The sequence below is a fragment of the Temnothorax curvispinosus genome, unplaced genomic scaffold, assembly GCF_003070985.1.
Source record: "Temnothorax curvispinosus isolate PA1 unplaced genomic scaffold, ASM307098v1 QBEX01012227.1, whole genome shotgun sequence".
Lineage (NCBI taxonomy): Eukaryota > Metazoa > Arthropoda > Insecta > Hymenoptera > Formicidae > Temnothorax > Temnothorax curvispinosus.
In genome coordinates, this window is record NW_020222007.1 from 26,015 (window position 1) to 41,133 (window position 15,119).

The 15,119-nt window shown below is 36.4% G+C and overlaps 2 protein-coding genes across 2 annotated transcripts; one reads left to right on the plus strand and one right to left on the minus strand.

Moving 5' to 3' along the window:
• The first annotated feature begins 832 nt into the window (after positions 1-832).
• On the plus strand, positions 833-3,128 carry LOC112462313 (ras-related protein Rap-2a). Its single transcript, XM_025028031.1, has one exon. The coding sequence runs from the start codon at positions 857-859 to the stop codon at positions 1,400-1,402; it is 546 nt and encodes a 181-aa protein (XP_024883799.1). The 5' UTR covers positions 833-856; the 3' UTR covers positions 1,403-3,128.
• Positions 3,129-6,547: 3,419 nt separating this feature from the next.
• On the minus strand, positions 6,548-12,528 carry LOC112462312. Its single transcript, XM_025028030.1, has 4 exons — positions 12,158-12,528; positions 10,312-11,721; positions 9,141-10,120; positions 6,548-8,494 (listed from the first exon to the last, which is right to left on the minus strand). Exons 1-4 carry the CDS (start codon positions 12,509-12,511, stop codon positions 8,323-8,325), a joined length of 2,916 nt encoding a protein of 971 aa, XP_024883798.1. The 5' UTR covers positions 12,512-12,528; the 3' UTR covers positions 6,548-8,322.
• Positions 12,529-15,119: the final 2,591 nt, after the last annotated feature.

The following is a 15,119-nucleotide window of genomic DNA, read 5'->3' on the forward strand; positions in this document are numbered from 1 at the left end:
AAGCCCGACGGCGACGATAAGATGGCGGCGTCGCGCACGTCAGATCGCGACTGAGCGCGGGTGGAGGGAGGTGGCTAGAGTGGAGCGGGGGGGGGGGGGAGGGGATCGGAGGCAGGCAGGAAGAGGAGGTAGACGGCACGGCAGGCGGGCGGGCGAGCGGGCGAGCGGACGACGACGAGCGAGCAGGCACTGCACTGCACACTGCACAGATAGTCACAGACGGGAGTCTGTGTCGTCGTTAATACGTGCCTGCGTATAGAGCGTACGGCCGAGGCCTGGTGTCGTCATGCCCTGGCGTAGCCGCGTAGTCGCCGTAATAACGAGGCAGCCTAGCTACGAGGCGGCGCAGGTCGATTCTCGTCACGCGTGATTCCCCGTTTCCGCCAGCCCCCCAGGAACCCGTCGCCGCCGTTTCGTCGATGCCTTTGTTCGCGGCCGGGCGGAGGAGGACGGGCGCGGATTGTCGTCGCGACGACGAGCCGAGGACGAGGAGTACGAGGACGAGGGCGAGGAGGAGCACCAGCGGCGGCATCAGCCTCGTGCCCTTAGCCTAGCTAACGGCCAGTGGAAGTGAAGTGTACCCGCGGAGAGAAGGTGCGGATAATCTCGCCTCCGTTTATCTCTATCCCTTTCTCTCTCGCGCTCGCTCTCTCTCGCCGTTTCTGTGTACTCCAGTCTGTCTATCTTTCTTTCTCTCACTCTCGCGCACTCTTTCTCTCTCGGGTGAAACGGCGCTCCACACCCCGGCGCGGTCCTGGACACGTCTAGGAGGTGGTGGCGACGTCGTAGAAGGAGGCGACGCAGAGGAGCCGACGGCGGCGGCGGCGGCGGAGTCGACGACGACGACGACGGCGAGATGCGCGAGTTCAAGGTGGTGGTCCTCGGCTCGGGCGGGGTGGGCAAGAGCGCGCTCACCGTCCAATTCGTATCCGGTTGCTTCATGGAGAAGTACGACCCGACGATCGAGGATTTCTACCGCAAAGAGATCGAGGTGGACAACTCGCCATGCGTCCTCGAGATCCTCGACACCGCCGGCACCGAGCAGTTCGCGTCGATGCGCGACCTCTACATCAAGAACGGCCAGGGCTTCGTCGTGGTTTACAGCCTGACGAATCACCAAACCTTTCAGGACATCAAGGCGATGAAGGAGCTCATCACTCGCGTCAAGGGTACGGAACGCGTGCCGGTGCTACTCGTGGCGAACAAGCTCGATCTGGAGCACCAGCGAGAGGTCGGCACCGAGGAGGGCCACCAGCTCGCGCAGCTCTGGGGCTGCCCGTTCGTCGAGGCGAGTGCCAAGAATCGCACCAACGTCAACGAGATGTTCGCCGAGATCGTGCGCGAGATGAACTTCAGTCCCGAGAAGGAGAAGAAGACCTACTGCTGTTGCAGCGTCCTCTAATACTTAATCAAAATCCACGTTCGCCCCCCGGATTATTTACCCGCGGACCGTACTGAGGTGATGGAGATATACAGTGTGTACAGTGCTTCGGGGAGAGGGCACGTCGACGTTAATTCGTCGGCGTGTCTCTTATGCGCCGTTCTGCTAAGGATTCTCTTCGCAGCTCTCGCTCGGCCTGCTGAGGAACGTGCTGATGGAGGATATAGTGTACAGTGGCTTTCGGGCAGACCCCTCGTCAGCGTGTTTCGTCGTCCCGAAGAATCTTTCCTCGAGGAGCCATCCTTTGGAAGATCCTTCGACCTTGAGACGCACCATGCGTTTACCAAGGCTAACTTATATTGGACGCTGTACGAATTTTCCAAAATGGGAACTGTGGTTCTCTTCTCTTTTCTAATTCTCGGAAGACCGTCCGGCGAGCGGCGGCCGTTAAACACAGATATTTTATTATACGCGAATAGTATTATGTATGTAATATTATTGTAATATATATACATATATATATATATGTATATATATAATATAGATAGGATTTAAGAGAGAGAAAGAGCGAGCGAAAGGTAGCTTTTCCTCGGTAAAAGGACCAATACTCCGCTCGCGAGAAAGGAGAAGGTGTCGAAAACCGTAAAACCAAACTCGATTATCGGCTTTCTGCTCAATTTCAGACAGAACCATCGCACGTAGGTTCGCGTTCTGGTCCACCCAAATCGAGACTAGGTGCTGCGCGGAGAAAAAAAAAAAGATATACGCAGACTTTGAAGGAATCACTGTGATGGTCGTTCTAGCATGGTGATAAGTTCAGCGATAACAAGCCAAGCTAAAATGTTTGAGCGAGGCTTAATCCCGTATGTCGCATAATTTGTATGCAGTCGTGCGAAGGTTACGCAATCAAATCCATCTTGATTCGATGAAAGTGGTTCGGTTTTGAGAGTACTCTTCTCTGTGCAATTGTTCTGTGTTAATTTAAGCTAAGGAGGCTGATTAGCGAGATATATATCGTCTGAACATTTTTGTACGAGACGTTGTTAGTGACAATTTACACAGGTTTCACCTGATTTAATCATTTGAAATGTCTTCATTGTTCTTAAGGATAAAAATGTTTTAAAACAAATTATTCAATTTAGGAGTCGTTCTAATGGTAACACTTGTCTCCTCAAAACTGGAGTAACCAGTTTTCGAGGAGACAAATATTATCAAACCCTCGATACACTGTTTCTGAAACAGTCCAAAATGTTTCGAGACATTTCAAATGGTCGAATCTTGGTCCATCCTGTATGTCGGTTGTACAGTCCTAACATTGAACTATTTTATTGTGCGTAAGGCAGAGGCACTGAGAAATGAAGTTTTTGTACGCGACACCTCAGTGGTTAAACGGATAACCCAGCTGTTGTGAGATTTCTTGTGATCCATTTTGTAGCAAATACTAATATCTTTACTTTCGTTTCGCTTTAATGTCTGTTCTGATATGTTTGATCGTATTTGCAAACTCTAGATGCGCAGAAGTGAGCATACTAATGTCGCGGTGATTACAAAATCGAATTTCAATAAACTAAGGGCCAAAGCTATAAAGACTTGCCTCTAGTTCGTTGAAATCTAACGTTGCAGATAATATTATACGATGACGGGAGAATATTAGGAGAAAAACGCGTTTCATAAAGAGCTAGAACGTAATAATGTCAATCTAAACATGTAATTTGTAAGCTTTGTACGGTTAAAAAAAAAAAAATTTGTACTACATAGGCCGCAAGACTGCACATTCGATCACCATGGGGGATTGATGACGGTTTTTTTTAAACGAGTGATCTTACACACCAATGACAGAGCACAATAGTAGAATTAGAAATCTCTCCGGAAGATGCGCCGGTTTCGCATTGATCCCTTCAACTGCAAAATCACGTACGTGCTATTATTCATCGCTCACAGCGACGACACCGATGTGAAAAGTATCGTAATAGAGCAAGACTGCAAGTTTTTTTCAAAAATATTTTTCTTATCCTCGTGAAAAATCACAGGACATTCGAATGCACTTCGCTAAAAGATTTCCCGCTAAAAGATATTTAAAAGAGAATAACTGTGAATGTTCGAAAAAGCAGTTACAATACTTTTCGTTGTTGGCATCGCTTTCGAAGAGAAGAAATCGATAGAATCTCGCAGTCCGAAACTGTCGTTGAGTTTCCGAATGTAAAAAGAAATCGATGGGATGTAAGAGAAGCTAGAGAGCAAGCAGCTCTCCTCGTAAGATTGATCGATTTTAAAATTCCGAAAAAAATTACACACTTATTTTAGAAACGTAGAATTACTGTTCGCCGAAATCGCAACGTGAAGATATTCTAAAGCGGTTATAGAATTTTTATTTATAAAATTAATTTATAGATTATTTCACAATCACTTCTCGTTGCGTACTTAAATATAATTACGCTCTATAAATTATCTTTAGATTATTCGTACATTTTATTTTTGTATTTTACGTTGTAATTTCGATAGACAGTAATATATTACTTGCGTATTTCCCATGATATACAAGTTACAGAAATTTCTTTTTATAGTTCCGTTTCGTTTGTTCTTATTGTAGTAAAAAAGTTCGACGGAATTATTTTTAAACGCTTGATTAATTTCATGGATAACCGTACAAGCGATACACAGATAATGTGTGTAATTTTTCTCGTGTGATTAATATCGTGTTATCCGATGTTAAATATCGCTTCTCGACGAGCGTAGCGTAACAACATTCATTATACATTATTCAATACGTTGTCATTTAATCCTTGGACGCATGAGGATTATTTTTATCTCTTCGTGATATTCTCTCAGTTTCCATTGAGATCGAATCTTTTCTTTCTTCTAGATTTAATTTTTAGAGAAACCTCAAACTATGTCCTATTGGACAACACTTAATTGGAATTTGTCGAGTCGACTCGAGTTTTTCGAGAGAATTATCAGAAGGCCGCGCATATCCGAGGGTTAAATGCCGAAATAAAGAATTGACGAAGATCGTTCGAGATTAGTTATCTTTTTACCGATTTTACCGAAGGATATTGTCACGCTTCTGCGACAAGATTGTATTTGTAATTTTGTACAGCCTCCGCATCCTAATTTGTAACGCGGCGTTATAAATTCTAACGCAAATTTGTATCGTATGATTCGTATACGCGCGATACTATTTTCCAACTTTCGGAGAAAATTGCGGGAGTTAAGAGTTGAAGAAAAAAAAACAAAAGAATAAAAAAAAGATGAGAATGAACTGATGTACAGTATTTCTACGATTGGTAGTTAGAACGTTCTTAGATATCGGGAAGAGATAATTGTTCATATACTTCGAACACGCGTGTAAATTTTTGAATAGCGCAAAGATCCCTTTCGGTGCACTTTTTTCGAGCGGTGCTCTCCGGTAGTTTATTCCGGGCTTCGGTGTTAGAAAGGAATAAAAAGAAAAGAAAGAAGGAGCAAAAAACAAAGAAGGGAAAAAGAATTCGCTGAGGCGCCGGAAACCGCGCGGTCGCGCGAGTTATCTCGCGGTTCGCGCGCGTCGAGGAGATGAAGGATAAGAGTATAGGGCGGAGTGGTTTTCGCGTAGCCGCTATTTTGTCACAATAACGTTGGAAAATCCTTAGTCTCGCTGTGATCCCGTAGTCGTAACTCCGCACCTTTTGTATATCGGATAACAATAATCGAAGTCTTCACCCGGCTTCGATCGGAGGGCCTCTTTATAAAGCGTTTTGATCGTCGTCGCCCGACTTGTATCACACTTTCTTGCGTTTTTCGCCCTGTTTTATACACACAGACACACATACATAACATATATATATATACACGTACACACGGATGAGGTGCAGATCACAAAGGACGCACAAGGCCGTCGTCTGCCTAGATAGCTCACCAAGTATTTGATATACTTGAAAAATCTATTTATATATTTGTACGAGGAGAGAGAAAGAGAGAGAGAGAGAGAGAGAGAAGAGGTCGCACCGCGTGTCTCTCGCGCGTCCAATTCACGAGATTGATCTACGCTACGGCTCAGACTCTAATAATAACAGAATAATTTTTATTTGGTGAACTATCGCCGGCGGAGAAGAGCGTCGAGAGAGCGAGAGAGAGAGAAAAAAGAGAAAGGATTGCGCTATGCCTGAAGTCGGCCAGCATATCACATCTAAGGACCAGAATTGTTTCTCTCTTCTTCACTTTGCTTACAATCGGCGAATCAATTATCTTCCTACGTGTCGAAGAGAAAGACCGAAAATGACAGATACAATAATGCAAGGATGTGTACACCGTAACGCGATTCGCATACAGTTGCAGACACTTTGCGCACTTTGTTACGCAACCGGGTCACGCACATATTAATTGGAGAAAAGATAGAAAAAAAAGAACAAGAAAAACACCACGATTTAGATATGTGTATATCGGCCTTTCAGTACTACTACCTGCGTATATATATATCTGATATATTGAGTACGAAATGCGTTATATATTTTTTACAATGTGAAGAATGTAAATATATTATATAGCGAGTCGAAGTATATATATATATATACATATATATATATATATATAAATAATAAAAGGTAATTTTCTTGAAACTTCCGAAAAAGATGCGAAGTATTTCAGAGAATATCTTTTATTCGCAAAAGAAAAAGAAAATGTGCATTGCACAATGGACTAAGTGCAGTCTCGCTCTTTCGTGCATAATTGCGTAGAATGTTAATAATTGTGTAGGATCTTATTATAATTATAATTTGAAAAAATCACATGGGCAGGCGAAATTAAAATGCTGCAATACAGAATCATTTCCTTTTTACTGATTTGCTGTTGCTGTTTTTTTTCCGTCTGTTCGTAGGAAAATATTGTCCGCTAATAATTATTTTAAAATGTATCCGAATTACCTCAATCATTATTGCATAATGTGAAAAATTGCTCGCTTAATTATTATTTTAAATTATGCTCGAATTATTTACAAGTATTTTCGATCAAAGAGTATCATCAAATATTTTTTTATTAACTGGACAATGAAGTGATAGATTTAATACGCTTTTATGTTGGAATACCAGCACATGAGGATCTAGTCATGAGCGAATGAGTTATGCACTCATAAGTCGCAATTATATTTGCATTCTTCGAATATTTCTCGAACAGGAAACAATTACCGCGATTTCTTTTCTGTTTCTTTTTTTATCCTAGGCTACTGAGATATTGTTTTGAATTTAAAAATGTATAGTGAAAACATTGAAATTGACTCTTTTAGGTTCTGTCCATCTGATAATTTTTTAATATTTAGGTTTTAATTTTACAAGAGATTTAAATAGTCTTTAAAATAATGCACATTTTTTCTTTCTTCGCAATTTTTTTTGTTTTACTTTTCATCATAGCAATGGTATTTGGCACAAATATAGAATTTTTAAACCGATAGCTTGCTATCAATTAGATATCCTGCGCCGAAAAATCAGCGTATACATCTTTTTTCGGACTCAAAAGAGAGAGCGTATATTTATAATCTTGCAGTTTCGACCGATTTCCCTTTAAATCAGTTTTTCCGAATCGTGTTGTAAATCATTTACAGAAAATCAATTTAAAGTTATTACTTTTAAGTTTACAACATAATAATATTCCTGTTGTAATGATCGAATTTATTAGAGAATTATTCGTAATTTAGTTTATACGATGGTAAAGTCTCACATTTGTGATTAGGGAAAAAGATTCAATTAAGCTAACGCTCGCTATACGTTTTAATTTTAAATAAAATTTTTTTATATTTTATTTCGTATCTTGCACGTGTATTTTATTAATCGATCGTCAGTCCAACGCTTATTACATGTATATATTCGTTATGTTCACGAGGTAGAATCAAGTTCGATTTACAATAAAAAATCAAGATGATTTTCTCGTTATGACGGAAAAATCGTCGAATGTGAATCAGTCTTTTTGCACAATTCAGAAAAATATTTTATTGTCTCCAACTCCTTACATATCTATCTCGAAAAATGCTAAATTATTTCTAAAATATCACATAACGTTGACACACAAAAATAAACACTTGAGAGAAATAAAAGTCGGTATAAATACAAATGGAAGCGATGAAAAGTATTATAACTGTAATATTTAAATTGCAATTTTTCAGGAGAATTATTTGTACAATGATTATTCTTTCTGGAAAAAAAAAAATTTTTTTTTTCAGAAGCATTTTAACATAGAAACAGTTAATTAAAAAAATACAAAGCACTGAAAAAAACATAAAATTATATATATTGATGTTACAATGTTTGTCGTTTAAATAACATTGGAAAATATTGTAAATAAAGATTCACACAGTTTTACTGTAAAATATACAAATGCAGTTACAATACTATTCATTGGACAGAAAACTTCTCTAAAAAATTTTTCCCGTTTCTTGTGTGTGGCATCAGATTCATATATTACATCGATATTTAACGATAAGTATATCATAAGAAAACTAATATTCAGTTAGAAAAATAATTAAGGAGAAGTTGATTGAATGTCTTGTAAATTTCAGAGAAGCATGAAAAAAAAGGTAAATATTTTAGTAAAATATACATTCATATTTTTCTTTTTTTTCCAATAACACGTACAAACTTCAAAAATTTCATTTTAACGAAAATAAATTTTCCAAGTTTAGTAGTGGCCTCATCACTAGAAAAATTTTATAGAATTTTTAAAACATTCGATCAACAATATATAATTTTGCAAATTAAACACAGAGTTTAATATAAAAAGTAATCCATGAAAAACGACTACAGATATTATACGGTAATTAAAATATAAAATATTTGTGCATATTCAATCTTTTTTTTTCGATTTCACGTAAGATTTATTCAATATATCAATACACTAAGGCAAACGTTTATTCTGATTGAAACACAAGAAACGGGATGTGCAAATACTTTTCTCATGCTTAATTCGAAGCGACTCTTCTAAGAATGAGGTTCCGGATCTGCTCGACGTTCCGTAGCTGCGAAGTATTTTCTTTTGTATAAAGTATTATCAATGCATCTGCACACGAATTGGTACGCCTTGAGCATGTCAACTGCCTCAGTTGAAGCGGAATCCGACGAATTTCTGTTTTCTGATTTATCTAAAGTCCCACTAAAACATATATATATATATATATATATATATTCTATATTTTATAATATATATCCTATATGTTTTGTAATATTCTAATACACTACACTACACTACACAATGCTATAATACATTTATATTTTTATAACATGTTCTCTCTTTCTATATAGAAAATATTTTAAAATGTAAATAACATTTTATAATATACAAAAACACTTTTAATTTATGAAATTTATAAGATTTAATGAAACACAATATAAAATATATAGTTTAAAATAATAAAATTAAATATAATAATCTATTACATTTTTAATAAAATTCTGTCATTTTTTAAATATAATATCCAATCTTTTCAATACAATTTTATTACAATTATAAAAATATTAGAGTTGTAACAAAGTTAAAATGTGAAGAATAATGGAAATGCAGTTGATATTTGATTAAAAAGATAATTGCCGATCAAATGTCCTGTGAAAATTTCAGAAAGTTACTTAGAAATGAATTATATTTTAGAATATTATATACATGTATTCTTTTGGAAAATAATATTCAAGTTTTAAAAATTTGTTTTTATGTTATCCCATTTTAGAACTGAATAATGGAACATTCGTACAAAAAAAATGTTTAAAAACAAAATCTAAAAGAAAAAATAAACCTATTCACTTACCCCTCGATTTCTTCAGATTGTGCAAAATACACCTCAATCAATTCGCTGATATTGTTGAAGTATTTTTCAACCTTAAAATTTGACTCGTCGGACATGTTACTAATGCACTCGAGCAAATTATCGTATATCTTGCCGTACTGCGTCTTACTGACTATACTTTTCAGAGAGAACAGAATCTTCGATAGAACATTACAGATTTGTTCCCTTTGCTTTCTTCGGTACTTGAGGCGCGAGAATAAATCGCAATACTGCACGAGGGCACGCAACAGCGAGACGAATGTGTCTCTGGGAAAGGTGTCTGTGAACACTAAGGCAAGCTGCATCGCCTCGGTGGTAATGTGCAATACATTCTCATACGCCATTAATTCGTTGGCCCAACCAAAGTAAGCGCAAGATGCTATCGTCATCTCGATAGCGAACGTCATGTATTCTTTCTCGGTGGCATGCAGCATCATATGACGCAATAACGGCCTCTGGTCGAATTGGAAGGAGTGCACGTAATCGCGCATATTGGGTTCGCAGAATTGCGGATTCGCGCGCAAAAATTGATACGTGCCGTAGCATCGTCTCTCGTAGTTCTGGATCACATCCCGCACGGTGCCGCGCAGCACTGTCTGTAACTTAGGCACCAGCAATACTTGATCGATTGGCTCCACGAAGTTATTAACAAAGATTATCTCGTTCTGATTGTCTAGAGGCAGATTCAGCGTGATGAACAGAAAGTTTAATATCATCGTTCCATAGTCCAACAGATTGTTCACTGTGTTCCTTAAGTATCTTGGACTGCATTTTCTTATCATCGACATCTTCTTGGTTAATTGTACGATCAGCAGTACATAATTTGTGTTATGTGTGCAGATTTTCTTTCTCAGGATAGAGTACATGTGTATCAGTACAGATAGCAAGTTCGTATAATTGAAAATGGCACTGGTCAGGCAGGGAATATAGACATTATTTAGCAGATCGTCCGCAGTGATTGCCTGTGGAAAAGGAATGCAAAAATGAAACATAAAAATGCACTTCCGACAAATTGAAAAAATTAAAATCAAGGAAAAATAAAGATAAAAATGACTAATATTATGGATATGTTTCAATCACTACTAAATTTACTACAGTAAAAATTTACTTCTATAATGGTTATATCATTTACAATATTATATAAGTATATTACCTTGTTCTTAAGCATATCATTCATAAAAGCTTCAAATTGCTTGTAACACCACGTAGAGTGATCATGTTGCCAGGCATCGTTCAGAAGGTACGTCAACAAGTTATTTTGATTGTCCAATTTCAAAGTAAGAAATGCATGTAGATAAGCTAACTGAGGCCTTTTGAACATAACATTTCGGTACTTTGTCTCGGTACTGCCCATTGTGACTCTCACCAGAGTGGTTAACACTTCCTTCGGATTCAACATAACAAAAATCAAAATGATACGCAATTTATCCTGATCGTGCATGTTTACGTTACTTTCTATAAACCTCTTGAAGTTTTCGCTATCGAACAGATACTCTAAACGATTATCGTGAAAATGTCGCAATGTGTATTGCAGTACGAGATGGTACATAGTTGGCAGGCGTTTCTGTAACAACACCTTCAATACCAATATGTAGGCTTTATGCTTCTCTTCATAAGTGTGCGTATGCGTACCAAACACATAACGAAGATATTCAAATAGAATACCAATATCCTTCTCATTTAACGCTTTTGTTTTTCTGCTGACAAAATTCAATACAGATAGGTCCCATTCCTTATAACGCCTTATTAATTTCTTCATACCAATTTCTTCATCTAATTTACCGTTCGTAATGCAATCGCAGAGTTCTTGAAGAGTCAAAGCAGACTCTTCGGATTGGCTTGAACCTATAAGCTGCCGTAAGCAGTGGAGCAGATGCTCGTTCGTTAACAAAAATTCATCGCGCTTCATAAACTCCATAAAACAGCGGCATTCGATGATAACAGCGCGCTGTAGGGATATCATAGTGTTTTCCTCATCATCGACTTCCGCCCACTCCATGAACTCGAAACAATCAACTTGTTTGATTTGATCTTCAAGCAGGGTAACTAATTCCTGATTCAGTGTTTCTACGATGGACTCTACCTTATCGAGTGGAAGCTGACACAAGAAATCCGTACAGCCGTCGGGATTGCCGTACGTAATCTTGAACGGTTGCACGAACGGTTGACTGTTCTCCTGGAAATCCTTAGTCTTGTAACGCATGCACATTTTGATACAGCGAATCACGTATTTTAGAAGAATTCCATGTTGCACATATTTTTCCTGGTTAGACGACTTGGGGGGAATAAATTTGGAGCTGGCAACGTCTAGCAATGCCTGAAAATGCGTTACTAATTGACAGGCGAGTTCCTCCACATCTCGTTTTGACAGTGTGCCTACGTGCAGCGACATACATTTGTAGTACAACTTAGAGATCAGGAGGAAAACAAAGCGTCTCTCCCGTAGAATTTCCAGCTCGTTTATGCATCTGATCGTTATCTCCAAAATATCTACGCATACATCCAACGGTAAGTGCATAAGCGATTCAATCAGCAAGTCCTCGCACTTTAGATGCCATATTACCTATAGTATACATATAAATTATAATTATATGATTAGAATGATGTAAATGAAATTTATACAAATATATGATCTGATAATTAATATGATAATGATTATAAATAATAACAAAAAAAAAATATATATATATATATAATAGCATAATATATACAATTTAACTAAATAAAATTGAAAAATTGTACAGAAATAACATATTTTTCTTCTGTCACTAGAAAAATTATCTAAACAACTTTTTTTATTACTATATACATATTACTTAATAGAATTAAATATAGGGTATTTATTTAAAAAGTTTCCACTTCAATATACTGTCAATAACTCTATACACAAGAAATATATGTGTACAAATTAAGAAAAAGGAAGAAGCCAAAATATGGTATTCAACAGTCACTATATATCTGCAGTAAAATCAGCAAACTAATATCAATACAAGAATTACCTGTATGAAGAGATACGGCGATAGAGAAGGCCAGAAATTGACTATATGGCCAAGTAGCATGTCCTCCGCGAGAAGGTACTGTGTAGAAAAATTAGTGTTCAATACAAAATGATTGTAACTAATAATAATGGACTGTGGGACATCACACGGTTTAAAACTGTCGTCTTCAACGAATATTTTAACATTGTACATATTGCATTTTTTAGCAATATCTGCAACATCTTCTAACAGGTTGTCGATGAAACATGAGGTCTCCTCTGTGGCTCGAGACGAAATAAATTTCAGTTGGCCATATTCTTTCTCTTTCTTCAATAGGAGCTTCTGTATTTTATCGTAAAAATTCAATGCATCCATCTTGAACAAAAACCTGATAAAATAATGGACAATAAACAAGATTACACCAGATAATTTTAAATATAACAAATATATAAATATTATCTTATTTGTGCGTGTGTTTAATAATAACATAAATATAATCTTAAAAATAGGGTGTCCGTAAATCGTGGGGACTTTTTTCGTATTTAGATAGAACGAGCCAAACTGAGTCGAAAAGTCTTGTACCATTTTGCAATTTTCTCAATAGTTTATGAGTTATTAATAATTAAAAATCGCCGTATTGGCCCGGCCCATCGCCAAATCCAAGCGCGCCGTGAGATACGACCGCCCCGCGGTCCGCGCGCGGGCAGTTGTTTACAACAAGCGGCGGCGATCACGCACGAGCGGCGCGTAACGCCGGGCCCCCGTTCTAAGCGATGATAGTAAAATTTTCTAACGACATAGAAAATTTTTTTGTGCGCACGTATGTACATACGTGTGTACATGCATACACAAGAAAATATCAATTCTACTGCTTAAAAAGCGATTACTCAATTTACTTTTTTCTTTTAATAAGTAACGGTTGTCTTTAAGAAAGAATATTTTCTTGATAATAGTTATAAAATGTACAAATTTTAGAAAGAGTCTTTATCATGTACTCGAAAGAAGAATTTATACTCCTTCAAGAAGCATAATAAAATTCTATCAAAGAAAGTTAAAAAAAATAAATAACGTAATATGAGGAACCTCGAGATTAAAATAGGAGAAGTCAAAACTATGAGGGTCAGACGCAGATCACAGTGCGTAATATCAGAAATAACTGATTTATTCGTCATTTTGATACATTACATCGATCCGTACGTTTCGGTTCAGTTTTGAGCCATCTTCAGCGGTAGTTACAGAAATTGAGTTACACGTTCTCCGTACCATATGGCGAATTTACTGATTCAAAGTATTAGAAACATAGGCCAATAGATCCATATCCGCAAATAAAAAAATCAAAAAATATCATTTTAGTGCTAAGAAAATCAATTACTCCCTTCCCTATTTCTCTTCCTTCAACGGTTATCTTTACAAAGAATATTTTTTTGATAACACAAGTCAACGTGAACTTTGTCTTTAAAATTAAGGTATGCAATTACGATAGGTTTATTGACAGTCATCCGAAAAAATTTATATTTCATAAAAAAGTTTTTGTAGCCAGAAGAACTTTTATACGATATTTCAAAAAAATCTATGATTTTGAATTTTATCTGTTAAAAAACCAAAACAAGATATATTTGTATATTATTTTTATTAACTTCAACTATTATATTAGCTTACAAAATAATGGAAAAAAGTTTAAAAGTGACTATAACGTTTAAAAGTTTTAATTGACTATAACGGGCAATGATTATAATCGTGGCAACAATTATAATCGTCGTGACATATTGTCACCCCGTTTCAACCAAGGATTCTTGGTCATTCGAACGCTGATGTAATTTTAGATGCTTATAATATAAGCATCTTAATGAATTAATTAAATTTATTGCAAAAAACATTAGCCAGGGTTCAAACCTGGAACCACTCTCATTCCATGCGGGTGTCGTACCAATTCGACACCACTGAGGAGGCATGTGGTAATAGTTATCGCAATAACATGTATTAAGACGACAAACAATAATAAGATGGAACACCGATTTTCTAGCATCTAAAATTACATCAGCGTTTGAATGACTAAGAATTCTTGGTTTAAACGAGGTGACGATATGTCACGACGATTATAATTGTTGCCACGATTATAATCATTGTCAATTATAGTCAATTAAAAATTCTTAATTCTAATTGTTTAACTTTTCAAATAAGAATATAACACTAAAACACAAAAATTCGATTTGCTTATTATTTTGACTTTTCTTTGATAAAATTTTATAATGTTCTTTGAAGGAGTATAAATTATTTTTGCCAGTACATGATAAAGACTTTTTCTGAAATTTGTGATAAATACACTTTAAGATTATTATCAAGAAAATATAATCTTTCTTTTAAAGAACCTCGTTACTTACCAAAAGAAAAAAAGCAATTTGAGAATTACAATTGTGTACATAATAGAAATTCAAGTATTAAAATTGCGTACATAAGTAAAATTCGGGAATTACAATTATGTACATAATTTTAATTTGCGAAAATGTTTTATGTTATAACGTGAAAAAAATTCAGAATTAATATTTTGTCTAGACATAATTTTAATTCTGCATTTTCAATTACAGCTTAACAATAATTCGATGAATTATAAGTAAGTCTAGACACATAATAATAATTTCTTTTCTTTCAGTATCAATTTAATTTGATACAATTTTTATAATAGTATTAAATAGTAAAATGACAAGCGTATACGCACACGCAAAAGAAAAATATCATTCGCTAGTGCTAAGAAAACCAATTACTCAGTTTTCTCTGTTTTTAAGTAACGATGATCCTTACAAAAAATGTTTTCTTGATAATATTACTTAAAATAAATAATATTCTACATTCTAATTATTCGATTCTTCAGTTAAGAATATAAAATTAAAACAAACATTTGATTTGCTAATTATTTTGATAGGACAAGTCAAGGCTATGACGCAGATCACAGTGCGTAATATCAGAAATAACTGATTTATTCGTC

Coding starts and splice junctions, on each gene's coding strand:
- LOC112462312 (XM_025028030.1), bottom strand. CDS start 12,511: ATGGATGCATTGAATTTTTACGATAAAATACAGAAGCTCCTATTGAAG. Junction 11,722..12,157: donor CGCCGTATCTCTTCATACAG/GTAATTCTTGTA, acceptor TGTATACTATAG/GTAATATGGCATCTAAAGTG. Junction 10,121..10,311: donor ATGATATGCTTAAGAACAAG/GTAATATACTTA, acceptor CCTTTTCCACAG/GCAATCACTGCGGACGATCT.
- LOC112462313 (XM_025028031.1), top strand. CDS start 857: ATGCGCGAGTTCAAGGTGGTGGTCCTCGGCTCGGGCGGGGTGGGCAAG.